The sequence below is a fragment of the Amblyomma maculatum genome, chromosome 8 (genome assembly GCF_055883805.1).
Source record: "Amblyomma maculatum isolate TAMU_Amacu chromosome 8, ASM5588380v1, whole genome shotgun sequence".
Taxonomy (NCBI): Eukaryota; Metazoa; Arthropoda; class Arachnida; order Ixodida; family Ixodidae; genus Amblyomma; species Amblyomma maculatum.
In genome coordinates this window covers 109,543,355-109,570,934 of record NC_139351.1, presented here as the reverse complement: position 1 = coordinate 109,570,934, position 27,580 = coordinate 109,543,355, and the positions used below count along the sequence as shown (strand labels likewise).

The window sequence follows — 27,580 nt, the reverse complement described above, 5'->3', positions numbered from 1 at the left end:
ACAAAGCACAGCACAACTCAAAGCACGTAGTCTAAGCGCAACACGAATTACAAGCTCCATACGGCTGCGCTCGCTTCGGGTGTAGGCGGCGGCGGCGGCAGCCGTGGACACAGGTGTGTTCATGCATGCGCAGCCGCGTAGCGCTTCAAGCGAAGCATGGAGGGAGAGGGAAAAAGAGGGTACGTGTGCGCCCGCTGCATGAGCGTCCAGGAGCGCTCGTATGTCCCTCGCTCTATGCTGCGTTTGTTTTTCACGTCGTCCAGCGTCGTCCTTCGCGCCCTGTCGCGCCGGCGATGTTTGCACTTGGCGTCGTCCGTCGCCGCGTGCTCTCTCGGTATCGAGTGTGCGTGCGCGTCCCTTTTATCCCGGCCGGCAGCGGTGTAGGGGCGCGCCTCCGGCGTAGCCTGTCCTTACGCGTTTTGCTGTGGGCTGGCCGCGGATGCTTCTCCTGACCGGAAGGCTGCGGAAAGAAGTGCTGCCCGTTGTAGAAGAGGACCGGAGAGCCTCATGTCTGATGGCGTGAAAATACATAAAATTCACGCTGGCTTCAAATGTAGTGCCTAGTTTCAGCGAGCAACAGGTACGATGGTGACAGTAGCTCCCTGTCTCTTTAAACGGCACGGGCTACCGCGGAACATCACGGTCGCAGGCTTTATTATCTAAGATCTTTAGAAATTGACAGAAATTGATAGAGAGCTGCATGTGTGGCTTTGATTTCAGATCGGTCGATATATAGTGTCATATCTAGGCTCGAGCGAGACAGATCGTGTAGGAGCTGAATGCTTAGCTGGCAGATCGCATTGGCTCAAGCTTGCAGGTACTCATCAGGGGACAGGAATTGAGGTAGGTGAATGCCACCGGTTGGTGGCATTGGTTGGTGAATGCCACCGGCTCGAACCTGGATCTTAGGAGGGGTTCAGGTAGTTGATGTACCACAATCTGAGGTCTAGCTGCTTCTTGTAGGTGTTGGGGATGTGATACGATTTATAGTTATTCGGGGTTTGAATGCCCCGAATCTAGCTGTACGGTGGTCAAGGAGGGACCTCGTGCTGAAAAGCTCTGGGTCGGTTTGAACTTCTTAATATGACTTTTCTCAGACCAGATTGGTAGTTTACCAGTATCGGGGGAGGGAGGGGGTGTATACTTGAACAGCTTTATTTTACCGGTACTCACCTGAGGGGCAGGAATTTGGAGGCTAACTAAAAAGGCTAAACATGAATTGAGGACACTTCAGCGAGTCGTGAAACGGAAAATGGTATGTGTTACGTTGAAGAGGAGGCGGGAACTATCGAGAAGAAATCGAGAAGAAATCGGCGTGAGCAGGACATGCAGGGCGAGGTCAAAATAGCCGATGGTAGTTAAGGGTAACGGACTTGGTTCCAAGAGGAGGCAAGTGTAATGGAAACCACTCCGTTGCACTTAACATAACTCTTACCTTCTCTTGGAATACAATCCTTAAGGGGATCGAGCGACGACCGCACCTAGCCGTGCCCCTTTCACCCTTTCAGCGTAGCATTATGCGCATGCGTATTTGTGCCATGCTATTCCCTGTACCCCTAACTGACGGGGTCTAAACTCACTACTAATGACCTCGCGTTGCATGTCCTGCTCATGGCCATTTCTTCTTCTTGATTTCAACTACAATGTCATCAACTCGCGTTTATTCCCTGTCCCACTCTGCTCGCTTCCTGTCTTACGGGTCGGCAGAAATGCCAGGTTGCCAGATGAGCTAAGAAAAGCTTGCGGTAGTAAAATGGCGGCGGCTTTTAAAGCACCGGATTAATTGGAGATATGGGAGGCGTCTTAGCGGAGCGGTCGTTATATAACCAGGATAAAGATGGCGGTGATTATTAGTGCTCTTCAACATGCGCCGAGATCACTTCACAGGAGACGTTTTTGCGAGGCTGTTTCTTGGGCTAGTTGGAAGAGTTTGCTCATGCTGGCGAAGCCTGAAGCTCAGAAAGGACAGGGACGTGAGAGGGATGCAGAACGGAGCGGTAACTTGCTACTCAGTTGCGAAAGTGAGCGACGTTTTTGCGTCTTGCCTGACTAAGCTTTGGTCGGGATTCGATCGCGCGGCCTTGCACTCTGCGCCTAAACACAAATGCGACTTCGCTACCGCGGCGAGTATTCGCATAGAGGCAATGACGGGCGTGAAAAAATTACATGGCTACGCTTAAGTCCGTTTACGTACTGAAATGCGAAAGCATTGCGAGTGTCATTTCTAGTTGCGTTGAGTGCTGCGTTTTGTTGCTTAGTGCAGTTACTTAATTTGCTGCCGTTTGTATTGTTAAAATTCAGACGCAGTCAAGTTTTGGGGTCAAGGGACCGAATTCTGGGGTTGGCCACCCAAGTTTGAAAGTCACCATATTGCGTTGGCCATACAGTACTGAGATTAGGTTAGATGCCAATTTTGGCCTAATTGGGACTAAGTCATATACCAGCAGTCCAGGGAGGCGAAATTTCCGGGGTGCCTACCTATGTTTGGAGGTCACTACTCAATCTGCCATACCCGAATTAGATTAACATCGGGTTTGGTCAATTTATGACGAGGTCAAAGTTTCAGGATCTAGGGGGCCAAATTTTGAGAATGACCCATCGTAATTTGGAGGTCAGCACTGCATTGGTCATACCCCAGTTAGGTTCTACATCAGATTAGGTCAAATTCTGCCCAAGTCAAATTTTAAGGGTGAAGAGGCCAAATTTTGGGGGTGTCCCACTTTGGAGGTCACATATCACTGAGTCAGGCATACTCGAATTATGTTGGATACCAGATTTGTTACTATTATATTAAATACCATGCAATGTAATATTGGTGGTTCACGCTCTGAAGATAAGCTCTGTCTAACCACACTGCCAGCGCACTCTGGTGATACCACTCATGAGGAGAGAAATGTTTTGTCACTAAAAGGATAAATTTTAATCTGGTGCCTGCAGTGCATGGAAGATTTAAGCTCAGCTTGAAGATTAAGACGCGACAACGTTAACAACTACCTTCCGCAGTCGCTTGCGTATCTTCGCTCCGGAGGGTTCGATTTCTCCCACCCTCCCATAAGAATTGAAAAGCCCGAGTTAAGATCCTACGAAGTCGGCCTTGCCACGTGGTCGCATGAGGTCGCACAACCCTATGACCAATCAGAGCCCATGCATCCTTGCCAACTGCCACCTTGTATAGAGGTACGCCCGCGTGATTCCTCGCCCACAACGCCCACGCCGCATTCTGTGAAGAACAGGACCTATGCTAGCTTTTTGGTAACAGACTCGAAACCAAGGGAAGGTATAAGCGTAGAAGGGGTGCCATATAGTTTGGTAAGAGGAGGAGAATAGCAAGTTTGCAGAGATCAAATGGAAGCAGCTGGCCCATGACCGGGTTAATTATACCCTTGTCACACGGGCATGCTTAACCGCGGTTACGATAACCGTAGTTATCGGTAACCGCGGTTACGGTTGTTCACACGGCGGAACCGAACGCGGTTAGCCCGCTAACTACGGTTGGCGCGAACCGAGCTTGGCAACCTCGGTTTCATCGCTCAAACCGTGAACCAGAGTAAAGATGGCGGCGTCTCTGAGTGGTACGTGCGTTGTGCCTCCTGCATCTCTGGCATCTCCGGCTGCAGCTACGAGACTTCTGTGGTCGCATGAAGCAACGATGATTTTAATACGGCTGTGGGAGGAGAGGCTCCACGCTTTGCGGGCCTGTACGAGAAACGCACGCATTTATGCGGCGATTGCTGCCGACCTCAACGCTGGCCTGCAAGGGCCCTATAGCGCATTCACGTGTAGCTGCACAACGTGCATATACCTTGTGGATAAAAACATTACCGTGTAGTGTTATTAAGTCGTTTATTGTAAGAAATTATGGCAATTTGGTTGTTTATTTGGAAACCACGTGATCGCTGTCAAACCGCCGAACGGTGGGCCTAATCCCCGTGTGGCAGCGGCGAGATGACGGTTTCCTGTAACCACGCTTCTTCCGGCTAACCGTAGTTAAGCATAACCGCGGTTAGCGTGTCCGTCTGACTAGGGTATTAGAGGGATATGGCAGAGGCCTCTGCCCGGCGGTAGGTGTAGTCGGGATGATGATGATGATGACTATACGCTTCGACACTATATACATCCCGAATTATATATATATATATATATATATATACTGTTCGAGGCTACGCACCGTGACTGCACTCCTACAGAAGCGTCAATACTGTGATCTGGCACTGCACTCTGCTCGAGTTCTGCGCTTAGCGGCCTAACTCATCGCTTGGGTCGTCTACTCTCTTGTCCGTTGCTCCTGCGCCGCGCGTTGTCTCGCTGACCTGGCACAATCGAGAGAAAGGCCTCCCGCATACAAGGGCGGCCGCTCTTGCGAGGGCAGGGTGCTGTAAAGCAATCCTGTGCTTCATCGCGCTGTGTGCGCCTCTGCTCGCTGCCTTGTCCGCTGCCGTGCCGTCGCCGGCCCTTTGGCGACGTCGCACGCTGGTCTGTCGTGTTTCCTCCCCCTTTTACGAGGTCCGACTCGGAGATTAGTGGCCAGCCGCCGACCTGTTCGCGGGGTCTACGAAGGCGAGGAGGGATTTTGGTGTGGCTTCACTTGCCTCCACCGGTCGCGACGGCGGCGGAAACGGGTGGCGGAGGAAACTGAGTCTGAAGAACACGAGAAAAAAAAAAATGGACAAACAAGCTAAACATGGAAACGCACAGATGCGAACGAAGTACTGCTCCTCGATCGGCCAGAGAGATACCGGGAACCTCGCGGTTCTGCGTTTTGTACGTGCGTGTGTTCGTTCTCTTGGCATCGAGGTGAGGTAGCTCCATTAGTTCCCTATGCAGCAAGTTGAAGCCCGGATGCGTTGCGTGTACGGGAAGCGAGGGGTCGCGGCAGTGAACTCTTTGCGGCCGATTGAAGGACGCGTAGGGGACGCTTGAAGGCCGCCGCCTTCGCTGCGGCAGAAGACAACGCGCATCCGCGAGGAGCCGCCGCGATTGCTTAGCAAACCAGCGCTGTGAGTATTGCAGGATCGCTGCGTCGCAATCGACGTAGCAGACTGGTTGGTTAGCATAGCGCGAAGGCATCGGAATAGAAGGAATAAATAAATAAATAAATAAATAAATAAATAAATAAATAAATAAATAAATAAATAAATAAATGTTTCGGCAGCACTGCATGCCTTGGAGGGTTGGATTCTGGGTTCTTTTTATTTCGCAGAGGAAATTTATGATGGGGGCATGCTTTCTCGGAACAGGATACGTGTACGTAATGTAAAAGAAGTGATGTCAGGCGCCTCTGAAGACACAGCGAAATTGACGCCTGCGATGACGAACGCGCCGGCGTACTTCCTCGTAATAAATGCTTCTATCATACTACGCGTGCTTAAGTCGTGGCTGTTTTTATGTCACGTTTTAGCCATACATGGCAAAATTACTTTTGAAAAGGAATTAAATTAAATTAAATTACGTTACTAATTACTTTGCTGAAAGTCACAGAAAAAATAATTGAATTGCATTTCTCATTACAGCTCCCAAAAAGTAATGAAATTTCATTACAATTACTTCTGCTGAGTAATTCAATTACTTTTAAATTACTTTCTAGTTTCCATCCATGCAAAAACCAAGTAAAGAGAACAAAACAAGTTCTCCAGACGCGAAGCACGCGCATTCTTTCGTCCTCCCACCAAATTCCGTCCCTGAGAGCTATTCCTTCCCTCTTTCCTATAGCACTTGCCATTACAAAAACAATACAACCGAAAAAAACAACAACAAAAGCAGAAGCATGGTCGAACGGTCGTGAAATGACCGGCGAACCCAGCTCTTCTTGCTGGCCCGGAGCTTTCTCCGCAATTTGAAGGGCCCGAAGAAGCTAGATTATTTATTGCTTTCGCAGTGCCAAGAATCGACGTCGGCACCTTGTGCTCACTGCTCAGTAGTGCTCAAGCCACGGTGGCTCACGCCATGGACTCTTCCGCCTATCTCCCCCCACTCCGATCCTCCCTCGCCCATTGCGACTAGTGTAACCAGGCAACAGAGTGCCCTAGCCGACACAACAGGGAGTGCCACTGCGCCGCGCTCACAGTTGCTCCCAACTAGTTTTCAACTCCAGCCTTTTTGCACCATATCCCTCCCTTCAGCATTCCCTTGACAGCCTTGTATCCTTCTGCTTGGAGAATGGTTGCCATGGGATAGCCGCACTAAGTGACCCTGCTACACACGAGGTTTCAGACGCACTCGGTTCTGTTCAATTCTGTCTCCTTTTGCCGATCCGTGACGCTAGCTGGCTTCGGCTTGCCGCACGTCGTTGCTGCTTTCCGGCACTCTACTTTGTTGTCTTGTTCAAGGAGTACATAGTGGAGCACTTTAGTAAGAGTATTTACGTAAGGAATTACTTTTGCTGCTAAATTACTACCAACAAGTAATTCATTACATTACTAAATTACCAAACCGAAAAAGTAATTAATTACATTACAGATTGCGGAGAAAAGTAATTAAATCACAGTAATTACATTACTGTAATTCAATTACTGCCACGTCTGGTTTTAGCACAACCGCGTGGCTAGTACGGCTGTTACCGCAGCAACGCGTCGTAATTCCGATCTCTCAACGAGGTTAAAATGCCTCAATTTCCTGTTTCCTTCAAAAATTCTAAACGGCGATATCGGATTAGGCCCTGCCGGGGTGGTGCAATGGTAAGACGCCCGACTACTGTGCCGGAGTACCCGGGTTCGAACCCGACCTCGGCGGCTGCGTTTCGATGGAGGCGAAACGAAGAGGCGTCCGTGTGCTGTGCGATGTCAGCGCACGTTAAAGATCCCCAGGTGGTCGAAATTACTCCGCAGCCGGAAGTTGTGCATGGGACGCTACCGCCGAGAAAGCGGAGTCATGACATTACTCATGCTTGTTACCTCGTATGTATACTTACAATACGAGAATGCTAAAATTCGAATGACAGCAAAATACTATCATCATCGTGGCGCAAAGCAAAAGAAGGAGCGAGCACGATTCAGAGGTCGTGCCGTTCAATCAGGGCCCGAAGCTTCGGTTCCGCACCAGCCATGCAGTCTGAAGCGTTTCTTAGCGTGGAAAATAGATGTGTTCATTGAATGGAAAGGCAGAAAGGTCGGCCGGAAAGCTAAGCATCTGGCGTGCTACTCTGCATGCACCAGGTCGCGGTGGGCATAAATATACAGGCGCAGTAATTCATCTCACAAGCGCCAGTCCAGTCCCGTGTCGCTAAAGAAACGGCAAAAAGCCAGCATCGTCTGTCGAGCTTTCCGCTTGTCCGGCCAAGCGGCCAGTAGTAAATCCTCCGAGCGAGGCGTGCTGTCCAAACGCTTCAAGGAAGTAGCAATAGTATTATCCTTTAGCGTGCATGCACTGGACACACCACTAATATATGCTACATAATTCCTTCATTCCTCGACTTGTCAACTTTTCACGTGCGGTGTAATGTCGGCAAGGTTAGCGGCGGCGCTATATACCGGCTTCCGTGAAGTTGGTCGAATATACTGCGAAATAATTTTGTTCTCAGACGGGACATATTTCCTCGTTTCCATGTTACGGCTGCGTCTTCATGGTTATTGAGCTGAAACGCTCATTACGTAAGCATATACCAACAGCATATCTTAAGTATGTGTTCGCAGCCCTAGTCGTGGCCGGTACGTAAGCATGTAGCGACAGCATATCTTAACTATGCTTTGCGTGAGAAGTATGTGATCGCAGCCCTATATAGTCGTGGCCGGCCCCTCATAGAACCCCGTGTAGTTGTGGGAATTATTCGAGTTCAATGCGTCTTTCTGACACTTGTGCGGGATATCTGCCTCGAGAAGCAACATCGACTTGCGAGTTCAAGCGCAGCGCGTATCTGTTACCGCACTAAGTGGCACTTAGTGGCGCTATCGGGCTCTTGGCACGCAACAATGTGGACCGTATCCTTCTAGCGACGTTCTGTTGCGACACGTGCCCAAGCTCTGGCGACGTGATTGCCTGCGCCGATACTGTATTGAGTCTGTATTATTATACGCCTTGTCTCTGGCTGCGTAGCTTTTGGTTTTACGAAGCGTGGCTGTGGGCGACCAATTCAGAATCGCATCGCCGAAAGACGGGGTATATGGTCGGCGTGTGTACGATATGCGGATGATGCCACTTTAATGGCAGAAAGTGAAGTGGAACTCAAGTGGAACTCATGCGCGTACAAGAAGAGAGTGAGAAGTTTGGGCTTAAACTGAACATTAAAACGACAAAGATCATGGCGTCTTGGCCTATAAAGTCCTGGAGCATCAAGGGACAAGAAGTGGACGCTGTGACAGATTTTCTCTTCTTGGGCTTCAAGATTACCTCGGAAGGAGACTGCAGCCATGAAATTAGGAGACGCCTGCTTCTGGGAAAGAGAGCCATGTTTAGCCTTGACCTCCTAGTAAAGAGCGTTGGCGACGGAGCCGATGACGAGGACGACGACGAGAGTGACTCCACGATGATGACCCCCCCCCCCCCCTCCCTTCCCAACATCCCATCTCCCCTTCCCCCCGGACACCAAGAGTGCCGCCGCGAATTAAGGCCGGCATAACCCGAGTCCGCACCGCGGGTTATAATTGAAGGGGTATTGGCTTTGCCGTGCAGTGGGTGAAGACCGCTTCATGACTATCATGATGATTTCGATGTCAGTGCAACTTAGAGAGCTTCGGATGGTCGAAATCATATGCAGCCCACCATCACGGCGTCCCTCATAGCCTTAGTCGCTTTAGGGCGTTAAAACCCATAAGTTATGGATGTTATGTGGTTCGTGAGCCCGATTTTCAAACAATTATTGATATGGTAATATGATGTACTTTTTCCCAGGTCGGCATTTTCTTTTATTATTGTTGTTGCTATTATTATAATTACTATTAGCAATGTACCAAAGTATCTTATGCGATCGTTGTACTAATGATAAACGTGGCTATTTAATTAAAACTTTGTGTTACCTTGGTGATGTTCCCAGTATTTTATTTGCTTGTAACATAGTGTTTTGTACAAACCGACCTACAATAATGCCACATGGGCGCGGCAGCTACTTATAATAAATAAACAAATAAATCTAAACCGTTCCCAACAACATTGCGGTTGCTGAAATTTAATAACTAGGCTCACCGTTGATGTGGGCGTCCTTCAATTTGGCGATGTAATAATGCCCCTCAAATAAAGATATAATAAAATTGATTAGCTATTCGTCTAACTGTTCATCTAATGTTATCTATCACAGTCATAATCTCCGCCTTGCTGTCTATCATTCAGCGCTCTCAATATCGACGTCTCTCTCGTAGGTTTAAAAAATATTTGTAAACGTTAAAGATATCGCCCGGTGTAACGAAATTTCACTGGTGGTACTGCTCACCTGTTAGCGCGCAGTGCATGTAAAGTTTACTTGATTCAATTACGTTCTACAATATTTTGCAATGTGTGACCAACGTTCTATACGTTACTTCGGATCTGCCTATTACGCGACGACCATTTCTGGGAAAATGCGTCGTGCTTCTTTTGAAACCTGCAGCATAACTATATATAAACCACGAAAACAGATAAAAAGGTGCATGATAGCAGCTTCTCGGATCTTTTCGAGCGACGCCAGAGATTCCTAGAGATTGATCTCAAGCAAGTCTGTTGATTTTTTCTGTACTACTTTAATGCTCCAGTGTGCTGCAGTTTGGAAGGAAAACGCAGCATGTTTAGCCGTCAGCTTGCCAATTAATATCTTTATTTTCACAAATCACGATAGCAAACACTCACCTGAATCCACATACATATCACTGCCCTCACTTTCTTTTTTTTTTTTTTTTGTTACCTTGAAGGCCCTTAGCTAAAGTAGTGTTACATAAGCGATTGGGGGGTCGTTCTTGTATTTATACAGTTAATTGTAAGTGCTCTGTATATTAAGACCTGTCTCAGGAGTGGCCTGAGCAGGAAGTGATGCCAAAAATGTCACGTGATATTTCGTGTCAAAATTGAGACGCACCGTTTGTTGCGCAGCAATCATGGCGGTGCGAAAGCATTTAATGCCTCATGCTGTCGTTAGCAAATGTGTCCGGGTTTCGGGTGCATGCCTTATGTGGGCATATGCCAATCACCATTGAATCGTACTTAATCAATAGCAATCGGATGATATCGGAACATGATTTAATGCATTTTCAAAATAATTTCGTGATAATTTATGACTAATAATAAAATAGTTAAGCAGATGCCCATAGGAACCCGTACATTTGGAGGTCATCGTAACTATCACTAACCATCACTTACTAGTTAAGGGGTGTTTAATTAACACTAACCAGACATCCAACGTGGCGGGCTTGGTTAGCATCTGACCAGCTGAATGATCAATTGGCCTTGGTGACCCTGGTCCAGGACATTCTTGACGCTTAATAATGCGTTGAATAAAGTTGTTTCCTCCTGCTTAACTAGTACTCAGAAATTGCAAGTCATGGTTAACTATTACTAGCGAATACTAATGGTTAGACGTTTCAAGACGTCCATAGCCCTCACATGGTGACGTCATCGACAGTGACGTCATGACCGGATGTGACGTCATAATGACGTCACATAACAAAGTGATAATGACTTCACATTCGAGTATGACGTCACGACTGGCGATGACGTTACCAGGAGACCCCGCCGGGCGTTCGATCCAGGCGTCCGTGCGGCGCCTTTCATTTGGCGATTCCTCGAATGCCGCACCACACAGCATATATAGAAATATAGGCAGTACAGAGGGCAGCAGCGGCGTTTAAAATTGGTTTACAGCAAAGAAAAGGCGCAGTATCTATCACAATCCTAGTCAATCACTAACGATTTCGCAGTGTCTAAGCAGCGCGGCGGGGAAGGCTTCCGCCTTGAAGCACTTTAGTGAGCCAAAGTGCCCCCTGAATTTTTTTAGCATCCATCTGATAGTCAAGGTAGAGGATAGTTTGCGATAGGGATGCGAGCCGACGGCATATGTACCTCCGGATGTATGCCGTTATTTGTAAGTGTGCGTGTCCACCGAGAAGTGATGAAGACACTGTGTCATTGCTTTTCTCCAAAAACCAAACCAACTATAAGGACGCGCTGCCAAACTCTACGCCAGTCAGTGCGCCAAACCGCCAAGCACAATCCTGTCAAAGCAATTCCAAACAGGGTTTTCGCACGGGTATTTAAGCGGAATTAAAACCTGGCTAATTTTTATGCGACAAGCATATTGTCACAGGCACTGTGACAACTGTATCAGTGGCATCGATTCTTGCCATCGATGCCTGTAGGGACTACCTGGCCGGAAAACCTCACAGAAGAGCGTGTGCAATATTACGTTCCATCTCCCAGACGCACACAATTACATGGACACCTGGACACGAAGGCCTAGAAGGAAATGAGGTAGCGAATGATCTAGCCCGAGCTCTCACAAACCGGGCGGATCCCCATCCCTACCCCACCCCTCTCCTAGGACCCTACGGCGACAGGCTGGAACACCTACGGTTAGAAAGAAGAATTTTCTCACCACCACACAAACAACTTCCTTCCTCGGACGCTATAGACTGGAGAAAAATACAAACAAACACATTCCCTAATCTTCACATTTTAAATAAGATAAGCCCAACAAAATACACGAGTTACTGTCCTTGGTGCGGTGCAAGCCCCACACTCCATCACATCTCTTGGGAATGCCAGGACAAACCTGACCCAACGTTAATAGTGCCATGCCCGACACACGAGCAGTGGGAGGCGGCCCTGACCAGCGACAACCTGGACCAGTAAGCCTGGATTATCCAGGTAGTCCGCAAGTCAGCTGCTGCCAGCGGAGCCCTGGACTAGGGGCACCGACCACCCAGCTCCTGCGAATTATTAGATTATTATGCTCATTAAAAGTTTTCTCTCTCTCTGCCATCGATATGGCTCCTTCGGAGAAAAACGAGGACATCGAAGTGCGTGTGTGACCTCAAGTCACGTAACCGGCCGCTGCCGCCTCTATACTTTCACCCCTGATCGAAATATGGATCGAAAAACAAAAACAAAAGAGTTTTGGGAGACTACTGTTGAGCTCACATCCTAAAACTCAGCTATAGGTATAATCCTGCTGGCCGAACACGCCGCCCTGGTCCAAGGACGTCAGGGCAGATTAGCTGATGCCTATCCTGTATCTGTTGGATACTGAAGTTTCACCACCTGTGACGGTGAAGTCCATATCCGGCACCTTTTTCTGCACCCGTCTTAAAAGTACGCTTACATGTCAATGAAGCAAGCCGATGACATCATGAGGCCTTGTGAAGTGACGCTCGCCAATACTTGGAACCCGTCACTGTTCTCAGGTGTGGCTCTCTTTCGGTGGGAATATTTTTACCGTATGACCTCGCTCTCTCCGTGCGCTTGCGCTCTACGAGGATAACCTCGTATCGTCTTTATTGCACCGGGTGTTTATATGACGCGTCGCTTCGTGGCTCATTTATCTTATAGCTATAAGGGGGAAATCCTGGTGAAAGCGAGCTGAAAGAAGAAATGTCACATGATTTGCAGAGATGAGAGCCACGTATAACTGCAAGCGGTCCCTTTCTTGTCCCAGTGTCCTGAAGTTCTTTATAGCCTGCTGAGTCTATATAGGCCACTACAAAAATAATACTCTTTATATAGGTATACCGGTAGCTCAGCGAACACTTTCAAAAATTCCTTAAATAGATGGTTCAAAAAAAAAAAAACAACAACAACAACAATATTTGCAGGAGCAACTTCTCTGCCGCGGCGGACACAATATGCTGCAAAACTTCGCTAATAATTTTATTTTTATTTCTTATTTATAGATACTGCGATCCAGTACAGATCATAACAGGGTGGGGAAAAAACGAAATACAAGCATATGAACACAAATCAAATTCATAAAATTCATAACATTCATAACATTTGCAGGTACTTTTCAAACATCTTTACACTATTTTGAGTAACAGTCTCGCTGTTAAGTTTGTTCCACTCAGTAATGGTCCTAGGAAAAAAAGAATATTTAAAGCAGTTATTTCGCCCGTTCAAGGGAGTTATTGTCAGATCGTGTCTTTGTCTCGTGTTATAACCTGAGGAGTGAACAAAATAATTAGAAGTATTAATATTATAGTGACCTTTTATGAGCTGAAATAAAAACTTTCATCGGCAGACACGATTGTGCTCACTGACTAGGGGTAATCCGCTGCGTTTCGAGCTCACTGACAGATGCACGGCCGTGAATTAAACAAAAACCTAACTACCTTGTGCTGTATTCGCTCTAGTTTATGAATGTTGGTTAATGTGAAAGGGTCCCAGATAATTACGGTATATTCTAAGAGCGGCCGGATGATGGAATTGTATGCTAATTAGATGAACACTGGAGGGGGCAGAATGCCTGAAAAGAAAAGAGTTTGCGCGTTGAATTAGCTACAACAGTATCTATGTGTTTTGTCCAGGAAAGGTTGTTAGTAATCCGTAGGCCCAAATATTTATACTCTATAACCTCCATTAATGGCATGTTGCTAGTATCGTACGCAAAGTGAAGAGGCCTTTTCTTATATGTAATTTTCACAAAAACTGTTTTTTCAAATTACCACGCATCTGCTATCATTACACCACGCAATCACTGTCGAGAAATTATTTAGACATACTTGGTCATCAACTGAAGACACCTCTTTGTATAAAATACAATAATCCGCGTACAGCTTCACACTGACTAAAAGACCTGTAACAGTGTCATTAATAAATAATATAAATAAAAGCGAACCCAATACAGATCCCCGGGGGACGCCAGACACAACTCATTACTGTTAGATGAAGTGTTGTTTAGAGTGACAAATTGACACCTGTTCGAGAGGTATGCCCTTATCCATGTAAGTATCTGGTCGTTTTTTAAACAATAGCTTAGTTTATACATTAGTTTGCTATGTGATACCTTGTCAAATGCTTTGCGAAAGTCCATAAATATGGCATCTGTTTGCTTTCCCTGATTAATCGACTGAGCGAAGTCATGCAGTCTCAACTAATTGTGTATTAGTGGAAAGTCCAGGCCTGAAACCGTGCTGAAAATCTAAGTAATTTGTTCTCTTCCAAGAAACCTAATATATGCTTATGATTTGTGTTCTAAAATTTAACATGATGTCGACGTTAGTGAAATTGGTCGGTAGTTCTCGATGTGCGTTTTTTCCCCGGTTTTGTGCAAAGGCATTATCGTGGCTGTCCTCCAGTCATCCGGTAAAGAACTTTCGCGTAATGACCTGGTGAATACAACAGATAAGTATTTCGCGCACCACTATGCATAGCGCTTCAGAAAAGTGTTTAATATATTATCGGGACCTAGTGTGTTTTTAACGCCAAGGTTCAAAATCAAATTAAGAACACCAGTTTCCGAAGTAACAACATGAGATATGGCAGGAAACGATACTGAAAAGTTAGGGAGACAACCATTGTCCTGTGTAAATACCGATTGGAAGAACGTGTTGAACGCAGAGCAAATAACACCCTCATCACGTACACATTTCCCGTTTACTATGAATTAATTCGTGGAAGAAAATTTTGGTAGTATTTGATGCCAGAATCTCTCGGGAGAGGTTCTAGTGAACGAAGGCAGCAAAGTTCCGTAATATATTTTTTTTTTTTGTCGCAAGTTATTTTCCGCTTAAGTTGTCCGGAAATTTCTTCCACGACTGGTTTTAAGGATAAGTTTCTGCTCAACTTCTTTAATCTTTTAAGCCGTCGCTGCAAGCGTAACGTCTCCCGAGAAATCCATGGATTACGCTACACTGTTTTTGTTTGTTTGTTTTTGCAATTTTGGGAACAAAATGGTAAATACCATCGGAAGTTATTTTTTTAAACGAAAACCATAAGTCATTAACGCTACCGGTGCTATTTCTAAAGTTATCAAAACATAAATCAAGCATGTCCAAAATAGAATCGTCGTCAGCACGTGGAAAATTTGGAAAGAATTTAACACTAGTTTCATAACTTGGGTACATATTTGACAAACTTAGTAGTACAGCTTTGTGATCGGATATCCCTTTTGTGACGTCACATTTTGCGAAATTGTGGATGGCACCGCTGACAAAAATAAATCTAGAAATGATCCTACGGCACCTTGCAATCTCGTGAAATCATTTACCACTTGAAACAAGTCAAATGTGAACACAATGTCGAGCATTTCAGTTTCACAATTATGGGAACGGCAAGATGAAAATTTCGGCCAATCAATCTTGGGCAAGTTGAAATCACGAGCCAGTATTAGTCTATCGTCTGTTTTTACATGAGATTGTATATATGCCTGTAAATTTTCCAAGCCCGTAACAGAAGAGCTCGGAGGTCTATAAAAAACACCAAGAATAAACCGGACCTTATTTACGTATGTTTTACAAAACACGGCTTCAATGCCTTGATCATCAGGCATTTTGAAATGTTGCAGGGATGATTTGAATAAGATTGCTACTCCACCCCCTCTTCTACCACGGTCGGAGCGAAAAACTTTATAAGCTTTAGGAACAAATTCACTATCAAATATTTCACTGCTCAACCAGGTCTCTGTAAGCATGGCAACGTCCACTTCATGTGAAAAAAAATAAAAAGCATACCTTCAAGTTCACTAGTTTTGTTGACGACGCTGCGACAATTCATGTTAAGTATGTTGAAAGGCTGCCTGCCACTTTTCAGGTGTCACTTTTAATTGACTCCATTGCTCTTTTCCTGAGATGTGTTTTACCATAGCTTTTTTCTGACGTCACGAATTATTTTTGAAAAATCTTCACTAACATAAAAATCTGTGCCTTTCAACTTCGGGTATGCCTTTATTTCGAGACCTCCTCTCGGTAGTCGCCCAATTTTATCATCACAGGGCGATTCTTTTTTGATTTCAAACCTTTTCTATGACACTTTCCAATGCTATTTACATCAACTCCTAACTTCCCATTGAAGATTTCCTTTGTTATTTTGTCCGTAAGTTCTGCTTCTGATCATTCAATCCCTTCTTTTATTCCATAAATAAGTAAATTGTTCTTACGGCTCCTGTTTTCCAAGCCGTAGGTTGTGTTGTTGTGTTGTGTTGGGTTTTTTGGCGCATAAGCAACTAAGGCTATCATGCGCCAAGAGCAAGGTTAATTTGTTTTGTGAAAAAAAGTCGTCGGTTGTACCCAACAGGTATGAAACGGTGGCTTCCAGTTTAGTTACGGTCGACTTTAGGTCCTGCATCTCAGTTTTTATAAAGTATTGATTGTTGCTACGAGCTCGCTTTCAAGACTTATTATTCAGATATTTATGCGAAACTCGGTAATTGACTTTTTATTAATCGCATTTGAGTGATTGTAGTCCCACTTGGGAGTTCGAGGCCGTGCATAAGACGATGCCATGTCAGTTTTTGAAACGAAGAAAAACTAACTTTCTTGACGCCTGTAGCGTGAGGAAATCCATTTTTTTTTTTTTTTTTTTTTTTTTTTTATATACGAAACCGAAATCAATCGAGCGCAAGAGACATGTTGTCTATCGCGCCAAGCTAGTACCAAGATTCATCTTGTTTAGCGCAAAGGGACAGGACACACAGTAGCCAGTACGCTCATTTCGGGGCGCTGTCGCCCGCCCGATAGCGTGACGAGGGAGTCTCCTCGAAATATTTCAAGCATTTTCGTCACCTGGCCAGGGAGGATTGCCACGTGTGCCGGCGTTCATTGCTTCTAAGCGGTAATTGTTTCACCTTGCATGAGCTATTGAAATATGCCCTGTACAGAGTCGATAGCAATTGTCTAGAGCGTTATGTTGGTGCGCTTTATAGCAGATTAAGCGAAATATTATCGCAGCTGCTTTTTTTGAGGTAAGGCGGTTCTAATGTGTGCTTGGCTGGGGAGCCTGCATTTAACCTGCCCTTTTATTTACGCCGCACAGCGCCGCTCGAGACAAGTGTGATCGACTCTACAGTGCGTGGCAGTTGCTGCATATCCATCCTATATCATTGTCGCAGCTAAGATTAACCAAGATCTAAAAAAAAAAAGAATAAATAATGGTTGTTTGCAGAGACAGTCAGAGCTGCGGCATCCATTTCCTCGTGCACCGTCGGCAATAGCGGGTAATCAAAGCTCCCTGTACGACTCCAACTCGCGGCGGCATATCATCTATTCTGGGATTGCCCTGCTTTTTCTACTGGACGCTCCGAGATCAAACCCTACCGCCTGAACTACCGTTCCCTTCTAGAAACTGATGTAACACACAGATGATATTTGCCAAGTATGGCTCGCTTAGTGGCCTGATTAGAACAATGTGATTCGAGTGACGACCTAAACAATGAAGATTCTGTCTACTTCCCTTTATCCCCATCCATAGCCATGAGCCTTCCCATTCAACAAAGGACATTCAATCAATCAATCAATGGTTGTTTCTAATTGAAATGACGTGAATATTGTTAGGATTTATTTAATGTAGCGGTTAGCACTGCAGTGCGCCTACTTTATTAGTTACGCATAAAACAGCCAATTGTGGGTAGCACCCTCCGAGGAGACTGGCTTTGCGAACTAGCTTGAATTCAGATTCTTCTGCTTCAGATGCTTCCCTGAACCTTCTTCATGCTCCTTTCGACTCACCCTCCGCCACCTCACCAGCTCATGTCGTGTCTCCTCTCACTGTGTTGCTGTCTTATACAAAATATGAACCAGCTAGCTCAGATTGAAATTGTTCTGTGTGTATAATTAGTAGACGTTCACTAAGTTTAAGGGACGGGTTTAAAGGCTCAGGCTTGGATGGGAAGATTCTCAAGTGCCACGAAAGTAGTCTGGCCCTGGTGCTTTCGACTAGGCAGCCTTAGTATAGCCCGTTTTATGCGGGACAGAAGTTATAACCCGCGAAGATTAAAAAATACACTTGACAGCACGCTTCTTGCAAAGGACCGGGCTAATTGCAGAGATGTGAGAGAGGCCTTTGTCCTGCAATGGGTGTGGCAGTCAGGCTGCTGCTAGATGGTGTGTACTCTCAGAACATTTGAACGTGTTTTACTCTTTTAGGTGTCAAAAGGGTGCTCGGATCACTAACACCCGCAGCAACACTTTTTCCACACCCACTTTACTAAAAAAGGGTGTTGGAAAATTGTTTTCCGTGCCGCAATACCTACGACCCTTGTATGAGCGTTCAGATTCTACGAAGGTGAATTATCGACATGACCCTTGGCGTCTTCTGTGATATCTTTGTCCATAGAGTAGTCGTGATGAAGCATCAACCATTTTAAGAAAGCCTGTTCTTTTTACACTTGAAGCAAGGTTACCTTTCGGGTAAGCAGGTTAAAACTCAGGTTGAGAAAAAACAACAGAATGATAGTGTATGGGCAATTTCTGTCGATTATATACACCTGCAGTGAAAAAGTGAGCGGGTTCATTTTTGTTGCTGTTTGTTATTAATTTTGCCTTTTTTCGGCGCCGTCCGCCTGTCATGGAAGGAATTCGTGGGAAATCCAGGTCGCGTGAGTCGCTGCTGCCGCGCAGCCGTCGTGGAAAGGGTGGTCTTGTACGGAGTCCGGCAATTAGGCCAGGTCGCACTTGCGTGCCGCGGTAGTCTCACCTGCATGTCGCCCGAGATTATTGTGAAGAGAGAGTGGGGAATTTTAATGGTGGACGAAGAAAGGGGTGTTGACGCACTACATTCTGCGTCGCAAACAAAAGAAAAAAAAAGGTTTCTGCCGAAGCGGGCGTGCCGTTGTGAAACAGTATAATCGTCGACATTTTGAATCAGCAGGGCACTCTGGTTAATTTTACACTTTCTTTCCTACTCCCTTTTCCCACCCTTCCCGTCGGCATATGTGCGCTGCTTTCACACGTGTAGCTAGCTTAGCGTGAGAGAAAACAGCTTGCTTTTTTATCACGGGTTTTTTACTAATGCGGTTTTGTAGTTTGCACGCACCGTTGTTCGGTGCCCGTGTGAATGGTGTTGTGCACGCCTTAACGTAATCGCAAGTTGTGTTTCTTCTTTTTGTTCTGCTGTGGGGAGAAAGCTAGGTTTTAGCGGAAGTGGAGCGAGCGCACGACCGGTCGCTAAAAGAAGCCGCGCCATATTTTAACGTACGTTTAAAATATGGCGCGTTTAAAAAAGTCTTGTCGTATGTAGCAGCTGCGATGTGTTCTCGTTCAGGAATAAGCGGAGCAATATAATTATCAGTGTTGTCGCGCAACAAACGACGGGGACAAGGCACGAGAGGGCACTCGCACAGTTCTAATACTTCGGGCAGCTTTATTGTGAAAAGGCACGTATATATATGTATGCAGCAGCATTTTATTGAGACCAACATAAAATCGTGTAATAGCGGGGCCTCCTAGCAAATTTTGTGTAGAGATTAGCAGAAGGTATGTGCTTTATAATCAAGCTATTCTTTCTGCTGCAATAATTTCTCTTGTGCGCTTACCCCTGCTTATACCGGTTAAAAAACTCGTCATAGGGTTATGTGCACTCTTTACACTTGTCATGCATTGCGAGTAGTCCATTTTGTTTATTCCTGTTATTTGCAGTGCATATATGCTCTCGAACGGGATAATTTATATACCGATCAGCTTGCCCCATCATAGCCTCCTTCTATGCTTTATAGTGTAAAGAAGGCTATGGCCCCACGTACTATGCACGAAAGAGGAATTTGGTACACCACACCATTCTGTGCACTGAACAGGTGGGGCTGTGCTTGTACACATTGAACATGTGAGATTCAGGCCTGCTAACCTTCAGGTATAACTTTCAGTTTAGCTTCACATCGAAGTATGTATGTCCCGCACAGCCAGCGATCACCGATGTAATTCTCCCGAATCTGAATTTAATTGAACGGTGGTGCACAGGCACTCGTGCGCGAGGCACGACGACTAAAGAGGCTTTAACGATGACTACTGGAGCCCCTTACTTCCGAAGTTCAGCTCAGTGGCATAGTTTCGGTTTCTTAACTTCCCACCATCCCGCGTCTGCGAGCATGTGTTTGCATTGACCATGCAGTCGCGCCGTTCCGAACGCTGCTCGGCGCATCACTAATCTTATTTTTATTTAGGAGGGACGTCACGCATTCTAACGCTTACGCGCATATTTCTATCTATAAGCTTCTCCCGCTATGCTGAAACTGCGCGCTGTTCATGCCCTGTTCACAGTCTGTGCAGTAAAGTATTCTCAAAACTCGCAAAACCGTTATAAGCTGGCACCACTTCTACAGCATTGCATTGCGAATAGGTTAGTGGAGGCCCTTACCATGTTTATATTAATGAAGAATTGACCTCATGCTGATAGTGGAGCCGATTGTGGAGGCCACGGTCAAACCTTCGCCATTTGATATGCCACTTGGACAGCTGAGACTGCAGAGCAGCAGGCGACAGAAAGCTTGTGCGATCCCGCTTTCGCATGTTATAAGAATTCTCTGCATTTTTAATTTTATGCTTCTTACTTTTATAACGCTAACGCAGCAGACGCTTACATGCAATTGTTTCGCTAGATTTTCGTTAGTCATAATCAGCTGATCAACCAAAAACATATCTCGTGACATGATTTTGCTTCCTTCAACCGTTTCACGTTTGTACCATCCGCAGGATGAACCCGATGAGCCAAAGAGGGAGGAGGCTTCAGAGAGCGCTGAGCTTCCCCCCGACGCGCCTGCGCCGCGTCTCTGCCACATGACCAAGTGGCACGATTTCGAAGGGTACGGCTTCAACCTGCACGCTGAGAAGGACCGCCGGGGCCAATACGTGGGCAAGATCGACGCCGGCAGCCCTGCTGAGCACGCGGGGCTGCGCGAGGGCGACCGCATCGTCGAGGTGAACGGCTTGAACGTGCAGCAGGAGGCGCACAGGGACATCGTGGAGCGCATCCGGGCGGTGCCGGATGAGACGCGGCTGCTGGTGCTCACCGCCGAGGGTGAGCAGTGGTACCGTGAGCGGGGCATCGAGGTCCGCGGTGACCAGGCCAACGTGGTGCGGCTCCGCAACCCGCCGCTCAACCCGGCCACCAATGGCGGCCAGGGCGACAGCGAAGGTGTCGCCGCGGCGGCCTCTGCTGAAGCTGGCAGCGAAGGATCGCAGGAAGATGATGCTGCCCAGTCGGCGCCTACACCCATTCTGGTATGGTCTTGATATATCCCACTGAATGTGAATATTCATTTCTGTGTACGAATTACAAGCTGACCTAGATTGAATGGGTTCCATCAGTAATAGTATATACACAGCTCGATCATTGCAGTCATGTTGTATAATGAGTCTATGTCAGCATTCCCATGGTGTGTCACTAAGGCTGGTCCTTGTGGTTATGTGTAACAGGCAGGCAAGGGTGAAAGTCTGTGGCATGCAGGTTCGCAGAAGAAAATTTATTCCTGTGCCATCAGGGCACATCAGTCTATTGGAAGGCCTGAGAACATGAGGGAAAATAGAAAACATCAGGGATCATGCAAAACTTATTATACATATCTCGTGTTAGATCTAAATTAGAACATGCATCAGCCATTTTCAACTTACGCTGTTACCTTATCAATGTGCTTGAGTGAGTTGAAAACAGAGTGGCAAGATTCGTCTGTTTGTATTCCTACGACATCAGTGTGCCAACGTTTAGATGCTGAATTTTGTTTATCATGCCTCTCAGTTCGTCATTGTAGCATCACCTTTTGCCTGTTCTTAAATTTTTGTACAGTTCATTTGTCTCTGCCCCATGTGTTGTGTCGCCAGCCCTCATGTCTCATTGCATTCGTCATACTTTTTAAGTTTCTCGATCACTTACCACTAATGTTACTTCTTTTACTTCATTTTAATATGATAGTGCTGAAGGCCCCATTTTCTAGAAAATTCTGTGCAGGCATTGTCGGCTTCCACATTGTGAGTGAAAAATCAAAGGTACAAAACTCTGGAAGGTGGTAATTGGTGGCTTACCAAGATACTTTGTTGGGCGAGTTGGTACTTATTCATTATTAATATAAACAGCGCGAACACGAAGACAAGGGACAAGAAACAAGAAAGCCACAGTACATGCGCTGACTCACAACTAAGCCTAAGCCGTTTACTCCAAGGCTGTTTCGTTTTCTTCGTGTTTGTTTTTCTGGGCCTTGGAGTAAACGGCTTAGGCTTAGTTGTGAGTCAGCGCATGTACTGTGGCTTTCTTGTTTCTTGTCCCTTGTCTTCGTGTTCGCGCTGTTTATATTAATAATGGGTAACTGGTGGGTAAAATGGCCCTGTACTGACTGGTCGTCGGTTTGTGTGGTGTCACGAGACCACATGACAGCTGAGTTGGCAAGCACTGCCTACTCAGACTGGGCATGTGAGATCGATATCGAAACCTCGAGGGGGACCTTGGATTCTGAGTTATAGACACATTGTCCATAGGCCTCACAGGCACATTCATGCTTGGTTAAAGAAGCCATTTATATCTATGCTGAGTGGTCTTTCATGTCACGTGGTATCTTAGGACTGTGCGGTAATACAAAAATCCACAACAGAGCCATCAAACTGAACCATCATCTGTTCTCCTCATACTCTTGCAGATTGGAACAACTTACCCAAATACTTCGTGGCCATCAATTGTTCATTAAATTTCACTGGTAATCTTAGTAGTAATTTTTCGTTATGTCAAAACTTCACTCGGCAAAATATTTGTGCCTACCTTTTGTGTAATGCCCCAGCCAGGCATTTTAATATAATAAACAGAAATCAAGGATTTCCACAGGAATTGAAATTAGGTGGGTGTCTAAACTTCTAGAGGAGGGGGTTGGTGTTAAGTGTAAATGAGAAGCAGTAGTCATCTTTGGTCATTGAAAAAGACTGTCACTGATTAAGGGGGCACCTTCAGACAAGCAAGGCTGTGTTATACACCCCCTGTATCACTGAATGAAATGCAGTGTTCCTTGTGAAGTAGCTAACACCTCTTACAAGATAGTGCATTGTAGCTGTTTTTTTTAAGTTGTTTAGGTAGGTAGGCAGGCATCTAGATGAATGCATCAATTTGTATGTATATAACAATCGTGTAGTTGATTTTGTTAACCGTGCAGTGTATGCAAAGCAGAATGTGTATATTATTGTGAACTGAAGTGTTTAAAACATGCTCGTTTTTGTACTCCTCGATGTACGTGCCGCTGCTGTCATCACTTGTAGGGGTAGCCACCTCGTCAAGCTGCCATGAACGGTAGCTTTTTGTGGCTGCTCCTTCCTTGCACACAAGGAAAATAAAATGAATTTGAATTTGAATATCTTTTGTACCTGAAACTGTCTCTTGACATCTTTCTCATGACTACATTTGTTGCTAATTCCTATTTATGCTGTTAAACCTGGTGTAAGAAAGTTACATCCATTGAACATTTCATTGCTATTCTGTCTTAACTTATCAGTTACAGGTTTCAATAGCACCGAAAACAGACACCAGCATCTGTGTGTGCGTGATATGTATGCTTCAATTGCGCAATTTTTACTTTTGTTTTGTTGTTTTTAGTGTCACTGAAATGTTCAGTTCCATTTACTGGGCATGGTTGACTTTATATTTTTTTTCAGCAGCACTAGGAAGCTACAAATATTTCACGTGCATTTTTCTTTAGAAAAGAAGCATATGCTGGTCACGCCGTTTGGGCATATGGCGCACCAAGTTTGATAATGTGAGCTGAAAGAAGTCATTGACAAGCAGACTTAAAATGCTACTGGTTACTGCAGATGGGCTACCAGATTATTTTGCTCATGTTCTGGTGCCTATGCTGACAGGAATGGCACATTTCAAATCAAAATATTCTAAGCAATTTTCATACATCTGCACCGGAATAAGATCCCAAAAGGAAGGGAAATTTTGATAGAGTGGAAAGGTCACACAGTACTCGAAGAACTTCAGAGGAAGTTCAGGAAATGTAACTGGTAGGGAAGGAAATGCATTTACCCCCTGATAAACACAGTGCACTGTTGCAGAGGCCATGCCTAACATTATAATAGTTGACAACTTGCACCTAACAACAGCTCTGTACTGGCCAGTGCTCTGACTGTCGTATTATTATTTCCTACTGCTCATGGTCACTGCATGAGTTAGTACCAATGTGTACACTTATGATCGAACAGCTTCGTTGAATTGGCCCTGGTTCGCTTACATATCCTCTGTGCAGGGTTGAGGTGGTAGCAAAGGGGTGAAAAGCGTAAAAAAACAATAACAAAAAAGCAGCACAGGCCATCAGTAAATCCTGCTGTAAGTATGAGCAACATTCTGACGGTAGTATTTATGATCTTGCAGAGGCGGCAAAGTGGCCTGGAAGGGAAGGAGGACGGCGATGAAGAAGAAAGTTGCCCTGTGGTGCCTGAACCTGCGCCAGCAAAGAAAGAGGTGAGCAGTGAGGGCATAGAACTAATGTCCCATGACCAGTGTGCTATATTTGCCTGATGACAAAACTGACAGCAGCTGTCCAAATGACAACTAAAGAAATGTGCAGGGCATCTTAGGATGGTTGATTGAATGGAGAAATGAGGAGTTTCTTATGGTGTAGGTAAATTATACCACAACTAAGATGGGAATGATGTGAATTCACTGCTCTTGGGCAGTAGCTCAGTTTTTCTGTACTAAAGTGTGCCTTCAATAAAGTATTCAGTGTTTGGTGTTAAACAACTGTAGACATTGTAACCAGTCCGAACTTAGCTAGTCCAAATAAATCCAAAGCTTTTCACTATGCATACCTTGTTGCCTCTCCCTGATTTTGGCATGCAAACATGATCTGCAGCAGGTACACTGTTCGTGCGGAGGTGGTGAAAGCCACAATGAATTAGTTTTTATTTCCTCGCAGAATGCTTTATTACTTGTGAATGGAGCAGGGTCATTGGGTAACGAATTCTAGATTGCCGTTGTGTTGGGGAAGAATGAGTTGCCGTAAGTGGATATGCAGCGGCTTAAGCGGTATGCAAATAGAGGGCCCTGGCAGGAATATATGTGGAAAAGAGGTGTATGACATCACCGGTCGGACGAACTCATCCCTTGCTTCCAGATTCACACAATTCACTCAGGCAGCGGAGAGTCTCTGAGAGCGACATCGTTTTTCAAACCACACACAGCATGACAGGAACAGCGAAGTACATAGGACAGGCGTTTCTAACATGCTGACATTTCTTTGCCACTCAGGGAAACAAGGAAGATAGCAAGTTCATTGCAAAAAGAGCTTGCAAAATAACAAAGAAACTCGTTCAAAAGGGAAGGGGCGCGCAAAAGAAATGTTGATCACAATAAAAGGGTGATGTTATCTGCTCCGACTCTGCTACGCGTTTTTATTCCTCCTTCGGAGAGTCGGGGACTATTTGTGCTCTGAGGTGTTTTTGGTTATGCACAGTGGTGCATAACCAAAAGCTGCGTCACTGCACGGCCTCTTGAAGGTTTGACGCGTGCTTTGTCACCTTCATTTTGGGAGGAATTCTATCATTTGTGGGAATACTGCTCTATACGGGTTGTCATGGTTGATGTGGAAGGCAATCTTAGTAGGGTGGTTAGCAAAGAGTGATTTGTATTGCACTGGAATGTGTGAAAAAGGCATAGACACGAAATGATGCAGCATGATTGAAGAGTTTAGGGTCGTGGCGCTGGTGTCTTGGGTAAAATGAGGCGATGAACTGGGCTGCATGAGTTTGCATTGTTACAATAGGATAGGCACAATTCCCGTGGCTGCCAGATGAGAGATGTGTAGTTTAATTATGGCACACGAATGTTTTGTACGCTAGTTGTATAATGTCAGTAGATGAAGATTTGAGGTTTTAACGCATGTAACAAAGTGGGCATGAAGCGTTAGAGCTAGCAGTTTGAATATCGGTGACCCATGAAGGTGACAGTGTCAGATGTATGCCTATCTTAGATTTTATAATTTGTGCTACCATGATGTGCTTTAACTATGTACTGCTCTGTACTGCTCTATACGGGTTGTCATGGTTGATGTGGGAGGCAATCTTAGTAGGGTGGTTAGCAAAGGGTTATTTGTATTGCACTGGAATGTGTGAAAAAGGCATAGACACGAAATGATGCAGCATGATTGAAGAGTTTAGGGTCGTGGCGCTGGTGTCTTGGGTAAAATGAGGCGATGAACTGGGCTGCATGAGTTTGGATTGTTACAATAGGATAGGCACAATTCCCGTGGCTGCCAGATGAGAGATGTGTAGTTTAATTATGGCACACGAATGTTTTGTACGCTAGTTGTATAATGTCAGTAGATGAAGATTTGAGGTTTTAACGCATGTAACAAAGTGGGCATGAAGCGTTAGAGCTAGCAGTTTGAATATCGGTGACCCATGAAGGTGACAGTGTCAGATGTATGCCTATCTTAGATTTTATAATTTGTGCTACCATGATGTGCTTTAACTATGTACTGCTCTGTACTGCTCTATACGGGTTGTCATGGTTGATGTGGGAGGCAATCTTAGTAGGGTGGTTAGCAAAGGGTTATTTGTATTGCACTGGAATGTGTGAAAAAGGCATAGACACGAAATGATGCAGCATGATTGAAGAGTTTAGGGTCGTGGCGCTGGTGTCTTGGGTAAAATGAGGCGATGAACTGGGCTGCATGAGTTTGGATTGTTACAATAGGATAGGTACAATTCCCGTGGCTGCCAGATGAAAGATGTGTAGTTTAATTATGGCACACGAATGTTTTGTACGCTAGTTGTATAATGTCAGTAGATGAAGATTTGAGGTTTTAACGCATGTAACAAAGTGGGCATGAGGCGTTAGAGCTAGCAGTTTGAATATCGGTGACCCATGAAGGTGACAGCGTCAGATGTATGCCTATCTTAGATTTTATAATTTGTGTTACCATGATGTGCTTTAACTATGATACGGGGGCACAGCCAGGGGTGTATTTCAATGTTAGAACATCAATGTTAGAACACCTCCCGGAATTTTCTGGGTGCTGCATCCCCTTTTTTTGCCCATTTTTTTCTTATCTGCCGTATAGCTTCTTAGTGATGTATAGCACCTTAAAGAATTTCTGGTTACATCACTGGTATGACAAGTCAGGATGTGCTTATGAGTGAAGGACTATGATTTCTACTTAAAATGGTTTCCATTTTTCACACCATGACGAAATAATGCTTAGGTCCTGTTGAAATTAATTATTACCGCTGAAAGGCAAGGTAGGCAGCCAAACTATGGGTTGAAGTATAATTGACACAGTCATTGCAAATAGTCTTAATTTACATTTAATATCAGAAGGCAAGTCATTAACTTATATTACCATACCACTGACACTCTTCCGGTGCTACCGTGGAGCTGAACCTTATATCTTGGCACGCAGCCGACCGTCTTCTTCCTGTCTGAATGAGTGCGGCTGTTTGGTGAGCTTCATTCAGTAAATGGCTATGCCGGTTTGCCCCTTGCTATGTTTGCCAATAAAAGTAATGGAGATAGGCTGGCCCCTTATGGAACATCCAACATCTGCTTCGGCTGATTGGAAGTGGTCAGCAGGTGTTACCCTGAGCGTCCTACTATAAAATGCTCTAGCCTATGCTACATTGATGGGTAACTCAAGACATGAATACTTCGTGCCTAACACGAAAGTGATTTCCTAACCCCATGCTGATGCATATAAAAGAAATTAAATCAATTAGAATATATCATTAAGTTTGGCAAGCTTCGTTCTGGGGGTACCAAAGGTCCAACAAGGAAGTAATAGTCCTCTTAAGAAATT

The 27,580-nt window shown here is 45.3% G+C and overlaps 1 protein-coding gene across 1 annotated transcript in view; it reads left to right on the top strand.

Annotated features, from left to right (window-relative positions):
- Positions 1–27,580, top strand: part of LOC146182160 (Na(+)/H(+) exchange regulatory cofactor NHE-RF2) — a 60,250-nt gene that overhangs the window by 27,532 nt on the left and 5,138 nt on the right. Inside the window, exons 2-3 of the mRNA XM_084577170.1 lie at positions 20,508–21,035; positions 24,160–24,249. Of these exons, the coding sequence (XP_084433296.1) occupies positions 20,508–21,035; positions 24,160–24,249 (618 nt within the window). The remainder of the gene's footprint in view (positions 1–20,507; positions 21,036–24,159; positions 24,250–27,580) is intronic.